Genomic DNA, 27,445 nt, shown 5'->3' with positions numbered 1-27,445 from the left:
TTCTATTCCTTTCTCTCCTCTCTTCTACCTTCCAAAGTATTTAGATCAATGCTGTCTTGTTAAAATGTTTATTTTATTTTTATTTTTCCTCTAACTCTACTTTTCACTTCTCTATTACCCTCCAGGTACTTTAGTTAGATTGTGAGCCTTCGGGACAGTAAGGGAATTTTTCAAGTACCTTTCTTATTTCTAATCTTAATGTATATTTTCTGTAAACCGCTTAGAACCTAACGGATGTAGCGGTATATAAGAAATAAATTACATTACATTATATGCTCATTTATGCTGTCCTTGATTATTGATTCAGCCATTTTCCCTGGAACTGAGGTTAAGCTCACCGGTCTGTAGTTCCCCGGCTTGCCTCTGGATCCCTTTTTGAAGATAGGTGTAACATTTGCTATCCTCCAGTCCTCTGGGATTACCCCTGTTTTCAAGGATATCTGCTGCAGTAACTCCGCTATCTCGTCTCTGAGCTCTTTCAATATTCTCGGGTGGATTCCGTCTGGTCCCGGAGATTTGTCAGTTTTTAATCTATCTGTTTGAGTACATCTTCAAGGCTCACCTCCATTGACAATAATTTTTCCTTTTGATCCCCCTTGAAGATTTTTTCCGGTTTTGGCACGTTGGATGTGTCCTCTTTTGTGAAGACTGATGAGAAGAACGTGTTTAATCTGTCTGCCACCGCCTTTTCCTTCTTTACCACTCCTTTCCTGTCCCCGTCATCCAGGGGTCCCACCTCCTCCCTCCCTCACTTTTCACATATCGAAAGAATGGTTTAAAATCCCACGCCTCATTGGCAAGCCTCTCTTCATACTCTTTCCTCGCTGTTCTGACCACACGGTGACATTCTTTTTGATGTTTCCTGTGCTCTTTCCAATTTTCCTCGGTTTTATCCTTTTTCCACTTCCTGAATGATTTTTTCTTGTCTCTTATCACCTTCTTCACTTCATTGGTTATCCATGCCGGGTCTTTTGCTTGATTCTTTTTGCACCCTTTTCTAAATCTGGGTATGTACAGGTTTTGCGCCTTGTTTACCGTGTCCTTGAATAAGGTCCTGGCTTGCTCCACCGTTTTCCTGGCGCTGTTCCTGTTTTCTTCACCCAGAGAGTGGTGGAAAACTGGAACGCTTTTCCAGAGTCTGTGTTTTCCTGGCGCTGTTCCTGTTTTCTTCACCCAGAGAGTGGTGGAAAACTGGAACGCTTTTCCAGAGTTCCCCTCCAGGGTTTCAAGACAAAGTTGGACAAGCTCATGCTAAACTGGTGAGACTGGACTCATTTGGAGCACTGGTCTTGACCTTGGGGCCACCGCGTGAGCGGACTGCTGGGCAGGATGGACCATTGGTCTGATCCAGCAGCGGTAATTATTATGTTCTTATGTGGCACACCTGCGCGTGCAGGTCCTCCCGATGCAGCTCTGAGCACGAGAAGAGGTTGAGGGGCTGGGCTGGGCCGGGCTGATTCCCTTCATTCTTTCTGTCTCCCTGCCTGCCCCCTTTCTTTCTTTCTTTCTTTCTCCCTGCCCTCCCCCAAGCCACTGCCGCCACCATCGGGGAACAGGCCCCCAAGCCACCATCACCCCAAGCTCTCCTTACAGAAGCGTCAGACTGACCAGCATTCCTCTCCCCGACGTCAATTCTGCCATCCGAGAGGAAGTTCTGGGCCAGCCAGGCAGCGATTGGCTGGCCCGAACTTCCTCTCCAACAGCAGAATTGACGTCGGGGAGAGGCAGACTGATCGGCCCGGTAGATTGTGAAGGCAACGTGAGTCTATCACAGAGCCCGGGATGTGCTTCGCGATTGACTCACATTGCCTTCGTGATCTACCTGTTGATCGCGATTGACGTATTGGGCACCACTGACTTAGAAGAATGCTTTCCACTCTACATCCTGATTAAGCCCACTGAATTAAAAGTAAATATTCATCTTTATTCCATCCACAGCAAAATCTTATCCAAATATCCATCCTGCAGACTCGATTGTACCTGGTCTAGAACTCTGTATTTTGTTACCAAGAAGGTATGTTTCTTTTTCACACACAGTGAAGAACCATAAGAGCATCCTGTTTTTCAGACAAGACTTATGCCCAATTAGGTCGAATGGTTTTTCCTATAAAAACCTTATCATAGGGACATTAAATTATATAAACTACATAGGCGACTAGACAAGAAGTTTTAAATCTTGGTCTATAGACCTTTGTATTCAGTGGATTTACTATGCTATTCCTTTCCAAATTAACATCGCACATCCTGCATAGTCCACTTGTTCATTCCTGTCTTTTTTTTTTTTTCCAGTTCAGCTGGATATAAGAACTTTTTTATTTGATTTTTTTTTTTAAAATCACAGTTACGTTATAATTGTTTGTCTGAAAAACACAGGTGTACTGTGAAAATCGGCCAATGTGTTCCCAAAATACTCCTCATCTTAGAGAATTATATTGAATAAAATAAAAAAAACAAACCAACCAATGAATGCTGACGTCTTTCATGTAGTAATCTATAACAATTTTTATACAACGATTACACACAAGGTTTCTTAAGTCACCATGGGGGTCTGCATCCATAGAATATAATGGACGCACATCGGATTTAGAGGCCTAAAATGTCCCTGGATACGTCTCGGACAACCTATCTTTTAGATCGTGCAAATGCCGACTTGGGCAGCTTTTTAGATGTACTGTATTTAAGTTTTGATTATGTAATTACAAATTAGTATAAGAACAAAGAATAGTATACAGAAACAAGTGCATTCAAATCATAGAAAAAAATAAACCCAAATAAACGGGTTACAGGAAATACACAGAGCTGATTTTATCTTCTGCTAGCTTGTAAATCTACATTACAATACACAGTCAAAAATACTTTTCTCTCCAGCTTGTTCAGCTTTGGTTTTTGATGTTTTGATTGGCTTGCCTTTTGGATAATGAACGTGTAATACTCCAAAAGGTAAATTAATTTGCATTTTGAAATGATTGCCTTCCAATTACACATGTTGTGCTAGAGCAATCAGTGTATTGAATATTATACCTCTGGCACGTTGTAAGGGGAAAGCCCGCTTCCCAGAACTTAATCTCTTTTACGGGACAGTTGGGCAAGCTTACGATTTACTGCTCTCACTTGGAGTCAGTCCTGCATGACTTGGAACTTGCAATGAAAAGATTGGTTTCTGTATTTCTCATTATTTATGACTGGATTCATATTGTGTAATGGATTGTGGGCCTAAAGTTAGCAGGCAAAATCATTAGAATGCCAACCCTTGAAGACAGACCACATGTCAATGGGGGAGTATCATTAAGAAGGGTATTACGACCAGGACGAAGGAAGTCATCATGCCGCTGTATCGTGCAATGGTACGGCCGCATCTGGAGTACTGTGTCCAGTACTGGTCGCCGTACCTCAAGAAAGACATGGCGGTACTTGAGGGAGTACAAAGAAGAGCAACCAAACTGATAAAGGGAATGGAAAATCTCCCATATACCGACAGATTGAAGCAGTTGGGACTTTTCTCCCTGGAAAAGCGAAGACTTAGAGGAGACATGATAGAAACTTTCAAGATCCTGAAGGGCATAGAAAAAGTAGACAGGGACAGATTTTTCAAATTAAGGGGCACCACAAGCACAAGGGGGCATTGGGAGAAATTGAAAGGGGACAGGTTTAGAACAAACGCTAGGAAGTTCTTTTTCACTCAGAGGGTGGTGGACACATGGAACGCGCTTCCAGAGGCTGTTGTAGACAAGAAAACATTAAATGGTTTCAAAGAAGGTTTGGATAGATTCCTAGAAGAAAAAGGGATTGGGGGGTATAGATAGGTATAGACCATTGCTCAGGTTTCAAAGAAGGTTTGGATAGATTCCTAGAAGAAAAAGGGATTGGGGGGTATAGATAGGTATAGACCATTGCTCAGGTTTCAAAGAAGGTTTGGATAGATTCCTAGAAGAAAAAGGGATTGGGGGGTATAGATAGGTATAGACCATTGCTCAGGCAATGGGCCTGATGGGCCGCCGCGGGAGCGGACTGCTGAGCAGGATGGACCTAGGGTCTGCCTCAGCGGAGGCAACTTCTTATGTTCTTATGTTCTTATGTAGTCTCGAATGGTCTGGAAAGGCGACCATCACAGGAGAGCAGTGGCTCCAGAGTTCTCAATTGTGGACCTCAAACAGTTGGCTGAAATGCTCCAAGGCAGAGAACTTATGACACTCCGTGAAAGAGCATTTTCTCCGTCACTGCTCCCACTCTTTGGAATGCTCTTCCATCATACCTCCGTCACGAACCCTCTTCAATTCAATTTAAATCTTAATCTTAAAACCTTTTTATTCAACGATGCCTATGATAAGGCACATTAAGGTGTATCATATTTAAACTAAGGGCCCCTTTTACAAAGGTGCGCTAGGGCTTTGGCACGCGGAATAGCACGCGCTACATTGCCGCGCGCTAGACCTTTTAATGCCAGCATTGAGCTGGTGTTAGTTCTAGATGCGTAGCGTGCGGTAATTTCCTGCGTGCGCTAAAAATGCTAGCGCACCTTAGTAAAAAGGAGCCCTAAAATATCCTTCCAAAATAAATCAAAGAGGTATTTGTAAAATTCCTTTACCCTTTTCCCTCTTCTAATTTCCCCTTACTTTCTTTCCTCTCAAGATATTGAAGTTCTTCCCTGCTCCCGTGTTGTTTTTGTTACTATGTCTACCTTTATGCATTTTAATGTAATCTTTTTTCTTTTTACTCCCACTAATTTTATGTAAACGGCTTAGGCCCTCGATTACATGAGCACGCTAAGTATTTTAGCGCGGATTTAGCACGCAATAAATCAACACGTGCGCTGACCGCTAATGCGTCCATAGGATAACATGCACGCGTTAGCATTTAGGGCCTGTTTAGTGTGTGCTAAAAAGCATAGCACGCCTTATAAAAGTGGGGGTTAGTCTTACAATGAGCAGTATAGCAAAACCTTAAACTTGTGACTTTAAATCCTGTAAATGTGTTAATTTCAATCTCGCCCACTTGATATAGTAACTGCAAACAATCTCTTAGGTGTGTTTCTCATTGATTAAATTTGCTACTGTTGACAATCCAAAATAGAGTGAGTTTTTTAACAAACATCCTTGAAGGGTTGTAGATTCAATATTATTATTAGTCTTTAATGACTAATCCCTATTCTGAAGAAGCAGGCCAAGGTGTTTTACAAAATTAGTGGTATGTGTAAGTTTGAAATCTTTTGGTGGCCCTCAGAGCTTTCTTATATTCACACTGTGGTCCTTTACAAGAAAAAGGGTTGGGGGCTACAGCAGTAGAATCTTTTACAAAGGAAATGCTTACATTAGGAAAAGAGAATTTAAAAAAATTTAAATAATTATTATTCAAAATCATGTTTATTGAAATTGCTGCCTACTGTGAACTTTTAAGGAAGTAATTTTATGTATCATTTTCAGGCATAAAAAGGTTGATTTACATATGTAAATGCCTACCAGTATAAAAGTGCCAAGTGGCACACATTGGGAAGAATAACTCAAATTTATATCTACACGATGCTACGAGGGGTGTTCAATAATTTATTTACCTGAGTATGAAAGAAAGTAGCAAGTGTGCTTAAGCAAGTCTGCACAAGTTGTGACATGTCTCAAGGTTACTCATGTACTGGTGCGGCTCAGTGCAAGTCTAACATTCCAAGAGACAGGATATCAGGAGAGTGCACGTGCAAATCAAGTAAGAACCTGCTAGATTTGGAGCACCGTTCGGTGAAAAAATTTCTCACAAAAGAAAGGAAAAAGCTAAAGGAGATCCATGAATGCAAGACTGCAGTTTATGGTGAGTCCGCCCCATCATCCTACAAAGTAAAATTTTGGAGTAAGCAGTTTAAGTGGGGTAGAGAGTTCACTGAAGATGAAAGACCTGTGGAAGCAACTTCCACAAGAATGTGCAAGAAAGTCCTGGATTTAATTTTGTCAAACAGATGAATTAAAGTTTCCAGAATAGCTTTAGAAATGGGCATCTCAGCATGTACAGTTTGGAAATTATTTCTTGAAAAGTTGGGCATGTCCAAGGTTAGTGCAAGATGAGTTCCAAGAATGCTGATGCCATGTAAGAAGGCCATGAGGTTCCAGTGCTGGCAGGAGAACTTGAAGATGCTCCATGAAGACCAAGTGAATTTTTTTTCTTTGTTTGGTGACTAGAGAAGAGTTTTGGGTCTATCACAGAGATCCTGAGTCCAAAATGGAGTCTATGCAGTGGAAGCTCAAGTCATCCCTCGCTCTAAAAAAGTTCAAGACAAGATAATCTGCAGGCAAAGTCATGGCATCTGTCTTCTGGGATGATGAAGGACTTTTGCGTCTAGAATTCATGCCACACAAGACAACCATAACTAGGGACAGTTACGCCAACACAGTGATTGCTTTGTGGGAGTCAATCAATGTGAAAAGACGAGGAAAACTCATAGCAAATGTGCTGCTTCTTCACAACAATCACAGGCTGCCATCTGAGAATGTGGGTTTTAGCTGCTGAACCATCCACCCAACAGACCTGACGGCTCCCTTGGATTATTTCCTGTTCTGAGTTTTGAAGAAATGTCTCTGTGGACAGCAGTTTTCAAGTGATGAAGACATCAAGGAAAATGTGACGTCCTAGTTTGAAAGTCAAACAGAAGAATTCTTTTCAAAGGGGTAAAAGTCATTGCAGGAAAAGTGGATGAAGTGTATGGAGCTATTGAAAAATAAAATAAAATTTTTTTGAAAACTCTTTTCTACTGAGGTAGATGGTAGATAAATTATTGAACATCCTCTTATGTTCTACATTGAGAGTCAATGCCCAGCGAAAATATCAAGGTGTTATTGTAAATGGTATGCTAAAATCTTTGCTCAGTGACACTCCAAAAAAGCAAAATGAGCATTAAGAATTATTAGGAAAGAAATAGAAAATCAATCAATCAATATAACAAGACCTCTATATCGCTCCATGATGGGACTGGACATTGGTTCTTCTGTGCAATTCTGGTTACTATATCACAAAAAAGATATAGCAGAATTAGAAAAGGTACAGAGAAGGATGACCAAAATGATTAAAGGGAGGAACTGATTTCATATGAGGAATGACTCAAAGAGAATACATAGAAACATAGAAATAGTCGGCAGATAAGGGCCCACGGCCCATCTAGTCTGCCCACCCTAATGTCCCTCCCCTACCTTTGCCCTGTGAATAGATCCCATGTGCCGATCCCTAGGCCTCTTTAGCTTATAGAAAAGGTAGCTGAAGGGAGTTATGACAGAGGTCTACAAAATCTCGAGTGGAACGGAGCGGGTAAATGCAAATTAATTGTTTACTCATTTAAAAAGTACAAAGACTATGGGACATAACATGGATTTAAAACAAATAGGAGAAAATATGTTTTTACTCAAATACTACTACTACTACTATTTATAATTTCTGTAGCAGTGAAAAGCGTACACAGCGCTGTACAATCAACACGCAATGGATGGTCCCTTCTCTGAAGAGCTTACACTCTAATTGGACAGACAGACAAGACATATGGGGATTGGGGAGTTTCTTGCAGAAAGAATGATAGGGTGGACATAGGTAATTTTATGGTGAGTGGGAATTAGGAGTTGAAGGCAACATCGAAAAACGTTGGATTTGAATACTGCCAGAGACAGCGCCTGACATAATGACTCAGGCAGTTTGTTCCATGCATACAGCGCAGCAAGATAAAAGGGGCAGAGTCTGGAAGTGGCATACTAACCAGACCCTAGCCTAAGCTCTCGTAACCTCACGCTTCGACTGCTGCAGTCTGCTCCTAACTGATATCCCGCAGTGTCGCCTCTCCCCCTGGCAATCTGTGCAAAACTCTGCTGCATGACTCATCTTCTTCCAACCTCACTACACTCATGTCACCCCTCTCCTTAAGTCACTTCACTGGCTCCCTATCTGCCATCGCATACAGTTCAAGATCTTATTGCTGACCTTCTGCTGCCCCTCAATATCTCTCCTCGCTTCTCTCTCCTTATACATCTCCCAGAGAACTCCATTCCTCAGATAAGTTACAATTAACGTTACCCTTTTCCTCCACTACCAATTCCAGACTTCATTCCTTTCATCTAGCTGCCCCCTATGCCTGGAATAAATTACCTGAGTTTGTCTGTCAAGCCCCTTCCCTTGTTTAAAAGCAGATTGAAAACCCAGCCTTCAATTCATAACCCTACTCCCCACTGCCCTCCAACCCAGCCAGCTGATTAACTGTTCCCCTTAACTGCATCCATGACATCCTGTTTGTATTTGGGAAGCAGAGCTAAGATTGGGATGTCATCATGCCTCATTCCACCAATAAGAGCCAACCTCAGCAGTGATGTCACAATGGTTTGATTGTCCTGTACTCCCCTCTGCCTTCCAACCCAGCCAGCTGATTAACCATTCCCATTAAATGTAGCCATAACATCTTTTCTTGTCTGTCTTGGCTGTTTAGATTGTAAGCGCTTTCAAGCAGGTCCTGTTTTCTTCTTCTTTGTGACTCTGGTAGCACTATAGAAATAATTAATAGTAGTAGTAAGAAGAATGAACATAGGAGAAAATACTTTTTCACTCAGTACATAGTTAAAGCTCTCTAACTTGTGGCTAGAGGTTGTGGTAAAAAAATCCCAACAACAGTTAAAGCAGCTGTGTTTACCAAAGGTTTGGACAAATTCCTGGAGGTAAAGTGCATGAATCATCATTCAAGGCAGGCACCGAGAAAGCCATTGGGGATTCAAAGAATAGAAATTTTCTCTGTTTTGGGATTTTGGTGGCCTGATTTCATCACTGTTAGGAACAGGATACTGGGCTAGAGGGACTTTATGTCAAAGTACTCCTCATAACATGAAGATGTGGGATTTGCAAGTAGGTACATATATGGGGCAGAGGTTAGGCAGTGCATGGATGGAGTTCCCATTTGGGCACATATCGCCTGATATTCAGCGCTATTTAACTGACCAGGACCGGCTCCTAGCTGATTAAATAGTACTTAGCCAGCTAATATTATCTCCTTTCTGATTTTAACTATTTCATCACCCTCTTCTTTACTTTTTTTCCCCCTTTCTCAAATCCCTACCTTATGTTTTACCCATACTTGTTTATTTCCTATTTCCTGTTGTATTTCTTACCTCTCTTCCCCCTTGGCAATGTAAGTATTGGTATGTTAAGTCCATGTCTCATATATTGTTCTTCCCTGACTGTTTTTAAACTTTTTTATTTTTTGTACATCGCTTAGAAGTAAGATTAAGCGATTAATCAAATTTTAAATAAAACTTGAAAACTAGCACTTAGCAGCTAGCCTGGTCACTGGGGGCATGGATAGAAAGATTAAGGAGCTCATCGAGATGAGAATTTTGTAAAGGCTTAACCAGACATAATTCAGCCATCCAATTATCAGTTTGCTAACTTATGCCGTACCACCACTGGTCAGCAGAAAAGTATCTCCCAATCTCTTTGTTTCCTTTTTCACAACCAAACAGTCTTTCCCATAGCTGTTTTTACAGACGAGACCACAAGCAAATCACAAAGGCCACTTCCATACATATGATACAATAAAATCAGGAAGGCTCAATCCTTTAAAAGCCTTAAAAATCAATCACACGTTTAAATTATACTCTTTCCACAACCAGAAGCCAGTGAAATGTTTGAAAAGCTGAAGTAATATAACTCCAGGCACCACAACCAGATAATTTCGCTGTGACGTTTTGTGTAAAATGTGAGGCACACATGCAGCAAGCAGGGAGACCTAGTTAATAGTCAAAACAACACGGATGGAAAGTATTTCGGTCTCTTTACTAACCGGTTTGTAGAAAACCAAAACCCAACAGCAGTCTGATTTGCTTTTTTTTAATGTAAGATGGCGATCTATCTATGCATTTATTTTACAAGTGGGGTCATGGAAGCTGCATTTGGGGCCGCAACGTGGGCAGGTATCTGATTGACCTGTGCTGGCCATGCAATTGGGGGGCCCTGGATGCAGAAGGTATTAGGGAGCACAAACATACAGCTTCCGTTTTATTTCCATTCAGAGCTAACTTTTTTGTGTGTGCTATGCATGGAGATTTATGGTTCTTCATTTTCAAATGTCGCTGTTATTTTGTCCTTTTAGCCAGGAAATGAGAAAAAAAGAACACAGATTTTGTTATTTAGCTTTGTAAAGCGATAGTGTATACTTGCCAATAAGTAAGTTGTCAAGCAGTTTTATTCTCCCTCTAAATGCTTTCAATGCTGGGATGCATATAGCACCTCAAATATTTGATTTCATCTGCAAAGACCTAAAATCTTAACTACGGGTGTGAAGGGGATGGGGGGGAGGGGTGCTGAAAAGTTCTCAGCCCAAACAAGAAGAGAATAACGTGGATATGGATCAATCAATGATCTGAAACAATTTCAAAACATAGAATTTTGTTTCTGCAAATTGGCGCTTAATGAAATAAGATAACACACTTTTCAGCTACAGTGGCAAAATAAGGCTCAGAATTTAGGAAGTTGGTTGATTGGGCTGAGAACTTTTCAGCCCCCCCTTGTGAGTAATAAAAGTGAGCCAAGTATAGGACAATCAAGTCATTGTGACATCACTGGTGAGGTTAATAATAATAATAATAATAATAATAATAATAATAGTTTATTTTTATATACCGCCATACCCATGTGAGTTCAAGGCGGTTTACATTGAGTTACATTAGGATCTGCATAGACAGGCAGATTTACAATTATTTGTCAGAATTACAGAGTTGTTATTAGAATTACAGATTTGTTATTAGAATTACAGATTTGTTATTAGAATTACAGAGTAACATAGTTTCAATTATTTATCAGCTTAATTTGAACTAGACAGAGGATGCGGAAAGAGGGGAAGAAAAAGGAGCAGGCCTCATGAGGGGGTCAGATTGGGGAGGGGGGGAGGTATTGTCAGGGGGGGGGAACCTTTCGGGTCTTGTTTGTGGAATAGGTAAGTTTTAAGTGATTTTCTGAACCCGAGGTAATTGGGGGCCTCTAGTATCATTTGTGCTAGCCATGGGTTCAGCTTGGCTGCTTGGAAGGCGAAAGTTCTGTCAAGGAATCTTTTGAAGAGACAATGTTTGGGTGAGGGGAAGGCGAACAGCTGAATACGACGGGATTTGTTGTTGGTGCGGTAGAGGTTGAAGTGAGGATTGATGTAACTTGGTGAGGACCCATTTACCGCCCTGTAACAGAAGCATGCGAATTTGTAAAGGACTCTAGACTCGAAAGGCAGCCAGTGGAGTTGGTGGTAGAATGGGGTGACATGTTGGCTCTTATTGGTGGATTGAGGCATTATGACATCACAATCTCAGCTCTGGATACCAGAGACTGAAAGTCTTCACACTGCAGAGGGGGGGGGGGGGTGCTGAAAAGTTCTCAGCCCAACCAAGAAGAGAATGACCTGGATACGGTTCAATGAATGATCTAAAACAATGTCAAAACACAGAATTTCTTAAGATAACACTCTTCAGCTACAGTAGCAATATAAGGCTCAGAATTTAGGAAGTTGGTGGTACACTATCTTTTCCATAACAGCCCCTCAATCTTGGAACAATCTTCCATTGTACCTAAGACAAGAAAAAAACTTAACAAAATTTAAGTCAGAACTTAAAAGTTTTCTATATATTGATGCCTTTAATAACGAATTCTTCTTTTTTCTTTCCGCTTCCATAACTTAAAAGGTCAATTGTCTTTGTCCCCCTTCCTATTGTTTTTCCCCTGAATTTAATTAAATATTTTAAATTTGAATTAATGATTGTATTATTGAATGTAACCATTAAATAATTTTCCTTATGTTTCATTATAATCTATTCAAATACCCTTTAAATGTAATGTTATATGTGTATTTGTATTTTAGATAATCGTTTGTTTAATTTAATAATTGTAAGTGTGTTACCAACTATTTTATTTGTACATCGCCTTGAATTTTGAATAGGCGATAAATCAAAAATACCTAATAAACTTGGAAACTTGGAACTTGGTCAGGTGAGAACTTTTCAAAACCCCCTTGTATCTGCTGAATAATGTAAGTGTCTTGCAGAAGCAAGATCTTTACATGAAAAGTGGTAATGACTGAGTTAGAAGACTTCTGGAACACATAATCTACCATTATTTCTTTGCTGGCAGTCATATAACGCTTGACCTTATACTCGCAACGTCTATTTAGAAGTAAAGCAGGACACCCGCAGAGAAAGATTGGATGAGTGGCTTTTCTGGGTACCATTCTTAGTTTGCCTTTTCTTTCATACACTGAAAAATCAAAGGTTGCATTGTTCACACTTGATTTTGTCTGGAACTAAATTGCCTTTGCATGGGTTCAAATTAGTTTACATGTAAAAATAAAGTAGGCAAAGCATGCAGAGCATGGCTCATGGAATTCATTCCGATTCATCTAATCCGGTGTCTCTCAAACTAGGTGCTATGGCACCGTGGTGTTCCCTGAAGAGATTCTGGGTGTACCACAAGAGATTCCAGAATTGTACTTTATTTTTTTAAAATTCCCTTCATAAATATACACTAGACTAGAGGCTCCTTTCACGAAGCCGCATTAGTCTTTTTAGTGCGCGCTAACCCCAGCGCTAGCCAAAAAACTCAAGAGGGGGCGGTAGCGGCTAGTGCGGCCGGCAAATTAGCGTGCTCTATTACGTGCGTTAAATCGCTAACGCGGCTTCATAAAAGGAGCCCTCGAATGATGTCATGTACATAAGAGTCTGTCAATGTTAGGGAGCTTACAGTTTAGCTGTAAGCTGATAACAGTGGCTGAGCGAATCCTTATAACATAATTTCAGTGGGTGGGGGATGAAGGGGGGGGGTTGGAATGTGAGGGTTGGTAGTGGGAGCTAGAGGTGGGAAGGGATTGGTGGTTGGGGTGCTAGGGCAGGAGGATTGGTTGTGAGAAAGGGTGAGGGGTGATTGGTGGAGGACTTGTGAGGATTAAGGGTGAATTTGGCGGGCAAAATCAGTTTGGGAAGGTGTGGGTGTGTGGGAAGAGGTGGGTAGGCAGGGTTAAATTTGTTCCCTTCCCGCCCTCCCAGTTTTTTGGGTGGTTTGGTTTTGGTGGGTGGTGGTTGGGTTGGTCGCAGCTTTTGCGGAAATGTGTTATGGGGTGAATTGTGCACAGTGTGGCTTATGAAGTTATATCTTTTATGTGCTTATTCTGCTCATGTGCGGAACCGCCATGGGTGGCCGGCATGATTCTGCGATACCGCGAGTCTTGCTGGGGGAAGTGGGGTTTCATGGAATGTGATGAATTTGTTGAGCTGTGCTAATTCGACACCGATTAGCATCAAGGGGTTTGAGTTTTGTGAGTTAAGCTAGTTCGACACCGAATAGCTCCAAGGTTTATGGTTATGCTACACTGAATTATTTATATATATATGTTATGTTTTACAAATTCATTGATGAATAATTTTAATAAAGCTGCGGCCCATGCTTTGCCATTACTAAGTGTCATGTGTCTTTATTCAGTGATGTGAGTATAAGGAGTGATGCGAATGCCAGTGTTATGAGCATCTGTGTGCATAAGGTTACAACTGCCTAGACAAGCATCATTCTTTGATGCAATTGGTCCTTGAAAACTAACACGTAATTTTAGTTTTAGTTTTTATGTAGTAGTTACCCTAACGTGAGCAACAGATCTTATCCTTGCGAACTTGCGCTTTTTCAGCTCTGACTGAAATTAAATTGAAAAAAAAGAACGACTGCAGATGATGGATGTTGAAATGCGTGTTTGCTTGTTGACTATCGAGCCATGGTTTGACTTAATTTGCACTCAAAAACAAGCACATCCATCGCATTGATTATCAATTCTATTCTAGTTTTACCATTATTACAATTGCACATACATAGCTTACAGAACTTTAAATAAATAACTCCCAAATTTAATTTTTTGATGGTTTTGTAATTTTATAATTTCAATTATAATGTGCTGCAAAAAAATTCCTGTTTACTGTGCCGTAGCTAAAAAAGTTTGAGACACCGATCTAATCTAATGCAGAATTTATAAATCACAGTAATAACAAGTAGTTCAAGGTGACTTTCATCACAAGATCATATACATGGTTTACATCATACATATGTGAATATATAAGTTTGTGTAACCCCTGACCTCCTTTGGTACCCTGTGGCTGGTTATGTGCCCAGGAGGCAGCCCAGAAGAACACTTTCAGGTAAAAAGAGGGCAAATAAGACAAATATAAATTCCCCTTTTGCCAGTATAGTCAGGGTTCTTATCCCAAGAGCTATATGTATAGAGGTAGCCAGCTGCTTAGATAAATTCTCTGCTAGCTCCTACCAAAACTTTTAAGCAGAGAGAAATAAGCTGCTTCTCCGTACTCCAGACTGTTCACTTCCTTTTTTTCACTCCATCTGCTTTCTGTCTATACTATTTCGCAGACTGAAAAAATATCTCTGAATCTTTCAAAACAGCCACTAGTAGCTCTCTGCTCTACCTTGAAATTCTATGTGGTTGACAAAGAAGAAAAACTGAACATTTGCAGCAAAGCACTTCCAAAAATTTTAGAAATAAATAGGTCTTCAACAATTTCCGGTGCATGTGTTAAAACCGCTAGCACGGCTTTGTAAAAGGAGCCCAAAGTGATCCACAAGACCATGTAACACCCTATAGCATATACATCCATCCTCCCCATCATTAACACCTCTCTAACCACTGGGACTGTGCCCCTCAGCTGGAAGTCAGCTATTATCAAGCCCACTCTCAAAAAACCCACCCTTGATTCTAACAAACCCGGCAACTATCGCCCAGTCTCCAACCTCCCATTTGTCTCCAAACTCCTTGAACGAATTGTGCTCCACCGACTTCACCCCTTCATTGAAGAACAAGCTGCTCTATCCCCTGTCCAGTCCGGCTTCCGAAAAGGCCACAGCACAGAGTCAGTACTCCTTGACATCATTGATGATAGCTGGGCAATACTCGACAAAGGCAGTGATGCCCTACTAGTCCTACTTGACCTCAGCGCTGCCTTTGACACAGTCGACCACCACCTCCTCACATCCAGACTCTATGACCTCGGAATCAAGGACACAGCCCTCCAATGGATCACCTCCTTCCTCCATCAAAGGACCCAGACTGTCCTACTAGGAACACACAAATCTCGCCCCAAGCCTATCAAATATGGTGTTCCTCAAGGCGCCCTTCTATCCCCCCTCCTATTCAACCTCTACATCAGACCTGTCATTGATATAGCGCAGAAATATAGCATTAAAATCCACTCTTATGCAGATGACATCCAGCTGCTCCTCCCACTAGGCGAGAACCGATCGTCCCAAATTACTAACCTCCAACATTGCCTCTCTGATATGAAAACTTGGATGTCAAACAACAAACTTCAACTAAACGCCACTAAAACAGAACTCTTATGGATCAGGAAAAAAAGCACCAAATTCACACGTCCTACCCTAGCATGGGACTCCACTCTACTAACGGCAACAGATCAGGTACGCAGCCTAGGAGTAACTTTAGATGGACACTTATCCCTATCTGCCCACATATCCCAAGTAATCTCCACCTCCTTCTACTACCTCCGCCAACTGAAAAGGATCAAACCCTACATCTCCACACCTGACCTCGCCCAACTCCTCTACGCATATGTCCTCTCCAGAATGGATTACTGTAACTCCCTATTTAATGGACTAACCAAAAATAATCTCAAACGCCTCCAACGTGTCCAAAATGCAGCTATCCGCCTCCTACACAACCTCAACTACCATGATCCCGTCTCCCCAGCACTCCGCGCTGAACACTGGCTCCCAATTAGCCAGCGCTGTGCTTTCAAGGCCCTAGCAGTAGCCCACAAGAGAATTTATGCCACCACCCCCTCCTACATAAAATCTAAGCTTCCCATCTACACCCCCACTCGCTCCCTCCGCTCAAAATCGGAAATACGCCTATGCATTCCCCCTGGAAGGTCCCTCCTCTCAGAAACTGCCCGCAAACGATCCTACAGCCACTTCATCCCACATCTCTGGAATAAACTCCCCCCCCAACTCAGGCAACAGAACTCTTTATTGACATTCCGTAAAATGGTAAAGACCCTCCTCTTCAACTAAAGATCTCCCTCAGTCTACACCCCCCCTTAAACCCCACCTCACTCTTCTCTCCCCTATTTAACTTCTCCTAAATTTCAGTATAGTCCTCTCTTAGGCTGTACTCTGATAAATTGTCTGTACTCTGAAAAATTGTTTGTACCCTGATAAATACTGCACAATTTTGTATGTCCAAGCACCTAAACCTATTGTACATCTTATTTGCCTAATTACTTCTACTGTGTATGTTTACTTGTAGACCGTTCTGAGCTACTGGGAGAACGGGATATAAATCTAAATAAATAAATAAAATAAATAAATAAATACATCCAAATTTAAATATCGACAGTAGTATCTACCAGTCAGAGGATATATATACAAGGTCTGTTCAAAAAGTTATAGGACTAATTTTATGGAAATTTACTAAACAATCTTACAATTTATTCCATTGGGTCCCCTTCAAAGTATTCCCCTTCCCTATGTATACACTTTTCCCAATATTTTTTTCCACTTCTGGAAACAGTCCTTGAATGCATCTTCAGGAATTGCCAAAAGCTGCTGTATTGAATTTTGCTTTATATTTTCAATGGTGTGAAATCGCTTTCCTTTTAGCGTGGATTTAAGTTTAGGAAACAAGCAGAAGTTAGCAGGGACCTAGTCAGGAGAGTAAGGTGGCTGTGGAAGAGCTGTCATCGCATATTTTGTGCAAAATTCGTGAATTTTGACACATTCAAAACACTTTCCATGATTCATGACATGTTCCCCATAAGCAACTTTCAACATTTCATAAGTTTGCGTAGTGGTCTTATACAATTTAAAACAGAACTTCACAATGTAGCGCTGTTCATTGAGGTCACACATGATGAAAAATAGCCAATCACCAAAACACACTTTCACATAAACTGCTGTAGCTCAGAGACAAAACCAGATATTAACAAACGGGAAAAAAGGAGGTTACTCATGAAGTTTCAAGCTACTCAATGCCGCCTAGCACGTCTCAAAAGAACTTCCCATTGGCACGCAATTCAAACTGTCCTGTCTCGTATAACAACCAGAAGAAAACAACACTGTTTATTAGTCCCTAGATATCACTGTACCTAGTAATGATGCTTCATAGTAAAATTTACACAAAGAAAATGAAATGCACATCCCTAAGAACCAACCAAGCAGGGCTGTAGCTATAGTAGTGTGTGGTGCAGGGAGGGACTGTGGTAAAAAACTGGAAAAGAATGCAGAGTTTGCCTCGTTGTTCAAAGGCCGTGAAATGGGAGCCTTGCCTCTTCCAATGCCTCTTTCACACTGGTAGCAAAGGAATAGTCAATGCATCATGACTAGGTAAAATCTAATCTATAACCATTTCCTTCTGACAGAATGGTTTGAAACCTAAATCTCTTTTATTTTTTCTCCCCTTTTAAAATGTAGCTCATAGCTATTTTGTTCTGTCATTTATACTTGCTGACCAACGCTTATGAAACATCAAAATGATAGAAGGCCTACATTTGCAATGTGCTGTTATGTCAAAGCTGATGCATTTACTTTTACGACTAACAATGCCACTACAACTGGAATACCATTATCCAAGAACAATGGAAAAAGCTCTACTGCCTATGATGCAGACAAAGAAAGACCTGAAAGAAACAGCACCTAAAATACATTTTTCAGCTTAAAATAAAAGCATTCTTTAAAACCTTCAAAGAAATGAGTTTTAAATAACCTTGGTCGCTTTCTTTGGAAGTAAAATTGTCTATCATGTTTCTGTGCTGACATATCTGATATAGACTTCTAATATCCATTACATTTATCCCCCCCCCCCACACACACACACACACTTTTACAAAGCTGCTGTAGTGGCTGCCGCATGACAAACGCTTTGATGCCTATTGAATCCCTAAGGGCGTCGGAGCGATTACCACAGCTTTGTAAAAAGAGCCATTTGTTATCTCATTCTAAGTAAAAATCAAACAATTATGGGCAACCTAGATTAGCTAAGTATTAATTCTAATAAATAATCTTTCTAAAGATAGCTTTATGGCAGCTTGTGATTCTTGTTCTTGGACTAGCAATTGAATTATCCAAAGATAGTGTTTGAGTATGAGTTCTGCTATAGCATTTTTGAGATGGAATGACCAGAATGTCAGAGGGTTGTGTTCGTGAGGAGCTAGCTGAAATAAAGGTAGACAAAGCGATGGGGCCGGATAGTGTACATCCGAGAGTGCTGAAGGAACTTAGGGAAGTTCTGGTAGCTCCTCTGACCTTTTCAACGAGTCTCTAGAGTCGGGAGTGGTACAGGAGGACAGGAGAAGAGTGGATGTGGACCCGCTCCACAAAATTGGAAGTAAGGAAGAAGTAGGGAATTACAGGCCGGTAAGTCTGACTTCTGTGGTAAGCAAATTAATGGAAATGCTTTTAAAACAGAGAATGGACCAGTTTCTGGAATCCTGTGGATTACAAAACTGGAGGCAACATGGATTCACTAGATGTAGGTCTTCTAAGACAGATCTGATCAATTTCTTTGACTGGGTGACCAGAGAATTGAATAGAGGATATGCGCTAGATGTGGTGTATTTAGATTTTAGCAAAGCCTTTGACAGTGCTCCACATAGATGTCTAATAAATAATCCGAGTGCCCTCAGGAGGGGTCCCAAAGTGATGGGCTGGGTCAAGAACTGGTTGAGTCTCAGAAACTTATGTTTCAAAATTATGTGAAAAGTTGAAAAAAATGCAGTTGTAAATTGGATCCATTTCCTTCTTATCTTGTCGGGGATATTCCTTTACAAGCTATTATATGGCTGACTTTACTATTAAATCATTTTCTTGAAAGTGGTTACTTTTCGTTGAGTATGGGAAATATAACTTTGACACCATTATTGAAAAGCGCCTATCTGGACCCTACACTTCCCTCTCATTATCGTCCGATCGCAAATATACCCCTTTTGACAAAAATGATAGAGTCAATTATTTCTAGCCAACTTTCCAACTACAGTACTTGGAGAAATTTTCTATTTTGTTACCATTTCAACATGGGTTTAAACCAAACTTTAGTACGGAGACTCTCCTATTATCGTTAATTTCAAATATTCAAAATTTACAGATACAAAATAATGTACGGTATTGTTGCAATTTGATCTGTCGGCTGTGTTTGATGTCGTTCATCATGACAACCTGATTCATATGTTATCAAATATTGGTTTAAACCAAGTTGTACTGAATTGGTTTAGTAAATTCCTCTCATTGCGATCTTATGAGGTATATTTGGAAATCCAGCTGTGGGGTGCCACAGGGCTCTCCACTGCCGCCAATCTTGTTTCATGTAAATATGACTTCTCTGAAAAATTTTTGCCTTTCATCAGGAGAAACTATATCTACCTATGCAGACGATATTTTCATTTTATTAGAAGTTGATCCTGACCTTAACAACCTGGTCCCTAGTATAGACTGCTGCATTTCTAAACTTCAACTGTGGGCTTTGTCTATTCAAATGAAACTGAACGCTGCCAAAACCAAATTGCTTTGGGTTAGGCCAAGATTAGAAAACCTCCCTTCCTCTGTCACATTGAAAACAGGAATTCACTAGATATAGATTTTTAATTTAGATTCCTGGGTGTCATCTTGGACTCATCACTTACATTTCATGAACAGATAAATTTCTTGACAAAAAAGTGCATGTTGAGGAAGGTCAGATCACTATTCCATCAAGAACATTTCTCAGTGTTGGTACAATTCACTGGGCGTTCTCAGCTAGATTATTGTAACTCAGTTTATCTGGGCATTAAGCAGAGCAGTGTAAAACGACTTCAGTTAATACAGAATACCGCAACTCAGCTCATTTTTGGGAAATAAAAGTATGATCATATTTCCCCTTTATTGATAAAGCTTCACTGGCTCCCAGTTTAAATACGCATGTATAATCTTCAAGCTTCTCTATGGAATATTTGATTCTTTTGTCCCCTTATGTTGAAATAGCCTTAGACGTTGTCATTTGAGAAACACACAAAGATATGTTAGCCTTCCCTTCCTTTTAAGGGAATTAAATCTGCTGGAAAGCTCAGTCGATCTTTTGTTTTCAAGTTTGTAGAGATCTGGAATGAACTTCCTGACTCCATTAGGCTAAATCCCTGAAAACTTTGTTGTTCTCGCAATTTTTAAATGGTTTAACGACAGTCTCAACAAAATGATAATATTATAGTTCTTTTTCTTATGTACTTTAGTTTTTAATTAGTATTTCCTTCTCCTATGTTTTCTGCTATGTACTCTAGTCTTAATTACATGTGTACCGAGTCGAGCCCCACTGGGAGATGACCCGGTCTATAAACCAAAGATTAGATTAGAGATCACTTTGAGTAAAGGGATGTTACCAGTGGTGTGCCTCAAAGTTCTGTTCTTGGATCTGTTCTTTTTAACATTTTTATAAATGATATTTCTGAAAGGTTGTTGGGTAAGATTTGCCTCTTTGTGGATGATACCAAAATCTGCAATAGAGGAGATATGCCAGAAGGTGTGAAGAAAGACCTGGTGAAGCTTTAAGAATGGTCTGAAATTTGGCAGCTAAAATTTCATGCTAAGAAATGCAAGATCATGCATTTGGGCTGCAAAAACCCGAGGGAATGGTACAGTTTAGGGGGTGAAGAACTTATGTGCATTACGGAAGAGTAAGATTTGGGTGCGATTGTATGTGATGATCTTAAGGGCTACAGTCACCAGGTGAAATTTTGACATTCCCGATGGAATTCTGCTGCAGACCAGAGTCTGCCTTTCAACATAACCTGGGCTTTCTTACTGTTTTTGACCATTTGGTCTAAGATTGCTGAACTCCTCATGCTAGCACTCCTGCCCCTGCCCTACGCCTAGCCCAGTCCTCCACAGGTGGCTTCACCAGACATGGGCAGAAGCAAAAGGATTGTAGCCTCTAGATGCAGATTGCCAAAGGGAGGGGGTGGGGTACCAAATAGATGCTGGGTTTCACTAAATGGTGCTAGAGGTAAATGTTCCAATGCTTATGGAATACCTGGTGAGCATCAGAATATTTACCTCGCCGGCTCACGCTAAAAATCTTTTGCACCACTTAGTAAAAGCAGCCCAGAATTAGCTCTTTTGTATTGGTAAGACCTACCAGGTATATTGTGACCAGTTCTGGAGGCTGCATTTCTAAAAGGATACAGACAACTTAGAAGTAGTCTAGAAAGGAGCTACAAAATGATGCATGGTCTGCTATAGATGTGTAAACAATTCAAAACAAATTCCATGGAGTGTTCAAATGCCTTTATCAGCGGTTCTCAAACCTGTCCTTGGGTAGGGTTACCATTTTTCAGGCTGCAAAAATCCAGACACATGGACCCGCCCTGCCCAGTTCAGCCGCCGGCCCCATCCCCAACAAACCTCCTCTCTTCTGCCCCGACAAGCTCCGGCTGTGTCTGGAGGGCCTGGAGCATGCGCGGATATGTGTGACATCATCCATGCATGCTCCGATGCCGAAGCTCATTGGGGTTTTCCTAAAACCGGACAAACTGCTGGGTTTTGGAAAGTCCATCCAGGACCCCAGACAGTCTGGGTTTTCCCAGCCATCTGGTAACCCTATCCTTGGGTCCACCAGCTAACTGAATATGCAGGAGAGAGATTTGTATATAACGGAGGTAATAGGGATGCAAATCATTCTCATTCAATTTTGTTATGGTTTTCCTGAAAACCTGACTGACTGGTGGTCCCCCAGGATAGGTTTGAGAACTACTGGCCTAGATGACTGTATAATGCCCTGTTGCCACCACTTTACTCTCTGGTGATCACATTTATACTTTCATTATAAATCCTCAGTCTGCCCCAAGATGTATTTAACTGCTGACTTTATTGATAACCCGCTATCTCCAAAAAGGCCTTGGGTCAGGGGTGCTCTACCCCCAAATATATATATTATTTTTTTATTATCTAGGTTACATTTCTCTAGTGATAGCTCGAGGTGAGTTACATTCAGTAGATATTCTCCTGTCCTCAGAAGGCTTAAAATCTAAGGGGCCCTTTAATTAAAGCTTAGCAGGCATTAAATGCTAAGAAGACCAAAAATATAAAATGAGTTTATTAACATTTCTAGTGCAATTGGTGTGTCATTCTGGACGATAGGGTATTCTTCCCATGCTCGCAAGACATGCAGAATGAATATACTCCAGGTTTTCGACTCTTCCCCCTTGACCAGAGGGTTCTGCTGCCCCCTTCAGTTTTTCCTTCTGCATATGAGCAGGAAGGAGTCTTTCGGCTCTGTATATTTTTTATTATTTTCAGTGGTGGTTTTTTTGTTTTGTTTTGTATTTTTTTGGAGAAGAAGCAGACTGGAGATCCCCTTCACATGCCTCTTCCAGGAGACACTTCCACGCATCTACCACCCTTTCTGTAAAAAAGTATTTCCTCAGATTACTCTGGAGCCTATCATCTCTTAACTTCATCCTATGCCCTCTCATTGCAGAGTTTCCTTTCAAATGAGACTCGACTCATTCACATTTATATTACATAGGTATTTAAACTCTATCATATCTCCCCTCTCCTGCTTTTCCTCCAAAGTATATAGACTGAGAGCTTTAAGTCTTTCCCAGGGGTGTCCAACCTGCGGCCCCGTGAAGTATTTTGTGCGGCCCCGGTCGAGGGCGATGCAGTGTTTTCCTCTGCTGCCCCTGGGTGTTTACCGTCTTGCCGGCTCCCTCCTCTGTCTTGCTGCAGCGTTTGCGCATTTGTGCGGCCCCAGAAACATTTTCGGCCAATGCGCCCCAGGGAAGCTAAAAGCTTGGACACCCCTGCCATACACCTTATCACGAAGACCACACACCATTTTAGTATCCTTTCTATGGACCGACTCCATCCTTTTTATATCTTTTTGAAGGTGAGGCCTCCAGAATTGTACACAATATTCTAAATGAGGTCTTACCAGAGTCTTATACGGAGCCATCAATACCTAATTTTTCCTACTGGCCATACCTCTCCCTGTGCAATCTAGTATCCTTCTAGCTTTCACTGTCACCTTTTCAACCTGTTTGGCCACCTTAAGATCATTACATACAATCACACCCAAGACCCGCTCTTCCATCGTGTACATAAGTTCTTCACCCCCTAAACTGTACCGTTCCCTCTGGTTTTTGCATCCCAAATGCATGACTTTGCATTTCTTAGCATTAAATTTTAGCTGCCAAATTTCAGATCATTCTTCAAGCTTCGCCAGTTCTTTCTTAATGATCACATTTCAATCAACCTTCATCAGGGTCGAGACTTAACTGCTGTGGTACTGAGAAGGCTGATATGAATTGTGAATGACAAAGTAGCACTGTAATAAACAGAAAACCTCAACTCTGATGAAGGTTGATTGAACTGTTATCGTGTCGGGAGAGGCAGTTAACAGCACTCATTAAGATAAGTGATTAAATAAGAACATAAGAAGTGCCATCTCCGGAACAGACCCTAGGTCCTTCAAGTCCGGCGATCCGCATACGCGGAGGCCCCACCAGGTGTACCCTGGCATAGTTTTAGTCCCCATATCACTCTAAGCTTCTCATAAAGAGAAGTGCATCTAGCTTACCCTTGTACTTTATGCCACTCATAAGGAGACGTACATCTAACTTACTCTTAAATCCTAGAACGGTGGATTCCGCAATTACCGTACCTCTTTTATTCATATAAAAGTAAAAAATAAAAATAAAATATATATAAGGTCCAATGACGATAACAGTCTGTGCATATAACATTCATAAAGCATGAAGGAGGAGCCAGCTGAGGATTGAGTGAATATGTTAAATTTTCAGAGCAGAGCAGCACTGTATTTCAGGGAATCTCCATGTATCCTTCATTCTTATATTTTCCTATATAGGGTTGTTAACCTGCTTTGGTACATGTTCTGCCCTCATTTTATTTGGGCATTTTCTCAGTTGTTGTATAAATCAATTATATGAGTGTTTATGCTAAGATGTGTAAGTAAAGTGTGCTCTGTGGACTTAAATCCCCAGAAAGCTGCAACCACAGAACTTAAGTCCACCCTTCTTCTTCAGTGTGAGAGAGAACAGTTGCCATTTTTATATGAACTTGGGTCTTACATTGTCCTCTCATCAGGTTTTCACCCTTTATTTCTGCTAATTTAATACAGCTTAGGTTCAATATCTAAGGCCTAGATTCACTAACCTGCCCGAATCGGAACAATCCATTTCCGTTTCGGGCAGGTCCGACTGATTTACAAATCAAGTCTGGAACACAGTGTTATTTCCCACAAGCTGTGTGGACACACTTCCAGCTTCTTTGAATAGGATGTGCTAGTAGAGTAAGAAGATTTTGTACATTGTTGGACTGTATTGAGATCTTGAAATTGTGTTTATTCTTTACTTCAAGTTATTAAAGAAAGTTGTTCACAAAACTACAGAGTCTGGCTGATAACACTAAGATTACAGAAGTAAGGGTTAACTGAATAGGAGCTTTATACAATTGCCAATATAACTCTGAGTGAGTTCAACAGTGCTTGGCCATTCAGAGGAGTCCTTGTTTTCTCCAATTCAAAACCTGAGGAAGTTTCAGTAAAATCTATGGTGAGACTGTCCAGTAAATGTAGACAGCACAGTACAAACTGAAGGGGGCAGCAGAGCCCTTTAGAAAAGGAGGAGGAATCAAAAACCTGGAGTGGGTTCCTTCTGCATGGCTTGTAAGCATGGGGAGAATACCCTATCATCCAGAATGACACACCTATCTACTAGAAAGGATATTAGCAAAGTAAAAACCTAATCTATTTTTAGCACACATTAATTCCATTAGTGCAGGCTAAGTTGCAACAGTAGTTTAGGTGACTTGTCCACCCAATTTGCATGTACTGCCTTCATTGCATGAAAATCTATATTATGTTTATTCATTTTGAATAGTAAGGCAATGGTGTGTCCTGAGGATTAGGTTGAGAATTCCTAGTTTAGAAGGAAGAAAGGTTTGCAAGACCTTCCGTTAGCCATTAATATGGTCATTATTCTAGTGCAGAGCTGCCCATTTCCAGTCCTCGAGATCTACTGGCAGACCAGGTTTTCAGGATATCCACAATGAATATGCATGAGAGAGATTTGCATACCAAGAAGGCAGTGCAGGCAAATCTCTTTCATGCATATTCATTGTGGATATCTTGAAAACCTGGCCTGCCAGTAGGTCTTGAGGCCCGGAATTGGACAGCCCTGTTCTAGTGCATGTGTGGTGTTTCTCGTTTCTCTTTTTCTTTGATCCATGGACGTTTTCGTATTTAATGCACACTAATCATTAGTGCACCTTAGTAAAAGGAGCAGGTGGTCTTATTTCTTAGCAAGGTATCTTTTTTTTTATTTCTATCAGGTGTAAATACCTCTATTCATGGGGCTGAAAAGCACGTGCCTGTTTATCAGAGGAGAAGTGTGGCAGGCCAGTCCATCTCCCAGAGCCAGCCTGTGGTCAGGCATTCTTCACTTCCAACAGCCAGAAGACCAATAAGAATGGAGGCCACCTCTTCTGGATCAATACCATGTAACGCAAAAAGAAAAATCCATCACCAAGGTAGCAAAACAAACTAACAGCAAGCATCAAGATTATTCACAGATAAATGTTATGGGCAATTCTAATTTTTATGTATTTGTTGGTCATTAAAAATGCATGTGATCAGAAATAGTGAACAATAAGTATCATTGATCAAAGCATTCTATATCATTCTGTTCAGTAAGGGCTGGATTATATGGCTGTTCAGCCATGTAGCAGGGTCTTATTCTGCCAGAGGCCCGAAATCAATATGCAACTGAGAGAAGGGCAAATCTTTTATTTACAATGATTCAAGTGGCATTCTATAAACTGAGATTAGTTAGACGAAAGCCTGATTGTCCCACATTTCGACTACTATAATAGGCTGCTTCCAGGGATGCCACAAAGGTTGCAAAAAACTTTGCAAATGGCACAGAATGCAGAGGTTTGAATCATTTGTGGTAAATCAAGAGCCGATCATATCTCTTCTAAGTTGTTTCAATTACACTGGCTCCCTATTAAGTGGAGAATTCAAAATAAGATCTTGTTGCTTGTTTTTAAGGTTTTGAATAATCAAGTTGCAACTGGTATTGCCGCTGCTTTAGGGATGTTATCAGCCAGCAAAGCCACTGAGGTCAGCTCAAAAGATTTGTTAGACAAAGAAGGGCATTTTCAAAAGAACGTCCAATCAGAATTCAATAGGTGACGCTTGCTATTGAAATAGAAAGCAGGATCCAAGATGGCTGCCGCTATCTGATTGCTGACAGGACGCAATTAATTATTAATTGCGTCCTGTCAGCAATCAGATAGCGGCAGCCAAGATAGCCAGATAGCCAGATAGCGGCAACTCAAGTTGAGAGTGTCTCCTTTACCACATCGAAGAATGCCGAAAAGAAGAGGCAAGAGTGTTGGTGGTGCCTCCCAGCGCTCGGGACCTACGGTTCTTACAGTTAGACATCTTCAGGCGCCTTCAAAGTGAGCAGGATTGTTCGGGGAATCGCCCGTTGGGAGCATCGGCAGAGAGGAGTGCTTCGGCGGATACCCCTGGGCTAGATGTCACACTGAGCCCCGACGTCAGGACGCCTCCCCTTCAGCCGTTGCCGCTGGGAGCCAGCTCTCCGCGAGAAGAAAGTATGTCCGATGAGGCAGTGTTATCTTCTCGAGAGGCCAGTGTATCGGAGGGCTCGCTACAGGGAACAACCCTAAAGGATTCTTTCCTTTTGGAAGAACCAGCGACCAGGACAACCTCAGCTAAGGAGGAACAAGGCACTGGGGAGGTAAACAGTTCAATTGAGCAATCTTGCATTGCACCCATAACTTCTTTTGCTCCTGTTAAACCCTCAGAAGTCACTCTAGATTCGCTTTGGAATCTAGTTTCTACTTTGGGAAATTCCCTTAATCTCAATGTGATACGAAGATGAAAGTGAGGTTAATCAAACCTTTGCAAAACAAAAACTTCACCTCACTTAATATGAAGAGAAAATCTTGTTGATAGTGTGGCAAAATCTCAAAAATGAGGTTTGCCCCAATGATCTAATCCAATATATAGTATGTCTTAAATACTTGCTGTGTATCATCATCTTCTAATCATTTCAAAAGTAAGACGAGCAAATGGCATCTAATGGTTCAATCATTTATTGTCCTTTAATCATGCAGAGTTACTAGCATGCCCCGACGGGACCCGTTTCGCCCATAAAGAGCTTTCTCAAGGGTTCACAGTAGGCGCTCTGCATAATACAAAAAACATTTTTACAAATCACAATTTTAAAGACATACATTTACAAATATACTGGTGAAACTTAATTCACATATACTCAGACTGCATCAGCTATAATTAATCAAATCTAATAAATCTAATCCCTACTCTAAAACATATATTATATTTTATCTTATCTTAAGTTATTCAGTGTAATCTTTAGTATTCTATTTAATC

The 27,445-nt window shown here is 40.9% G+C and overlaps 1 protein-coding gene across 10 annotated transcripts in view; it reads left to right on the top strand.

Annotated features, from left to right (window-relative positions):
* ANO4 (anoctamin 4) overlaps window positions 1-27,445 on the top strand; it is a 207,152-nt gene that overhangs the window by 43,062 nt on the left and 136,645 nt on the right. For 8 of the 10 annotated variants that reach the window (XM_033953170.1, XM_033953167.1, XM_033953168.1 and 5 more), the window contains one exon: window positions 25,357-25,554. The exons of the other annotated variants lie outside the window; for them this stretch is intronic. In XM_033953170.1, coding sequence (XP_033809061.1) covers window positions 25,357-25,554 — 198 coding nt within the window. The remainder of the gene's footprint in view (window positions 1-25,356; window positions 25,555-27,445) is intronic. 10 annotated transcript variants of the gene reach the window in all.

Source organism: Geotrypetes seraphini, chromosome 7, assembly GCF_902459505.1.
Source record: "Geotrypetes seraphini chromosome 7, aGeoSer1.1, whole genome shotgun sequence".
Taxonomy (NCBI): domain Eukaryota; kingdom Metazoa; phylum Chordata; class Amphibia; order Gymnophiona; family Dermophiidae; genus Geotrypetes; species Geotrypetes seraphini.
This window is presented reverse-complemented; position numbering and strand designations above follow the sequence as displayed.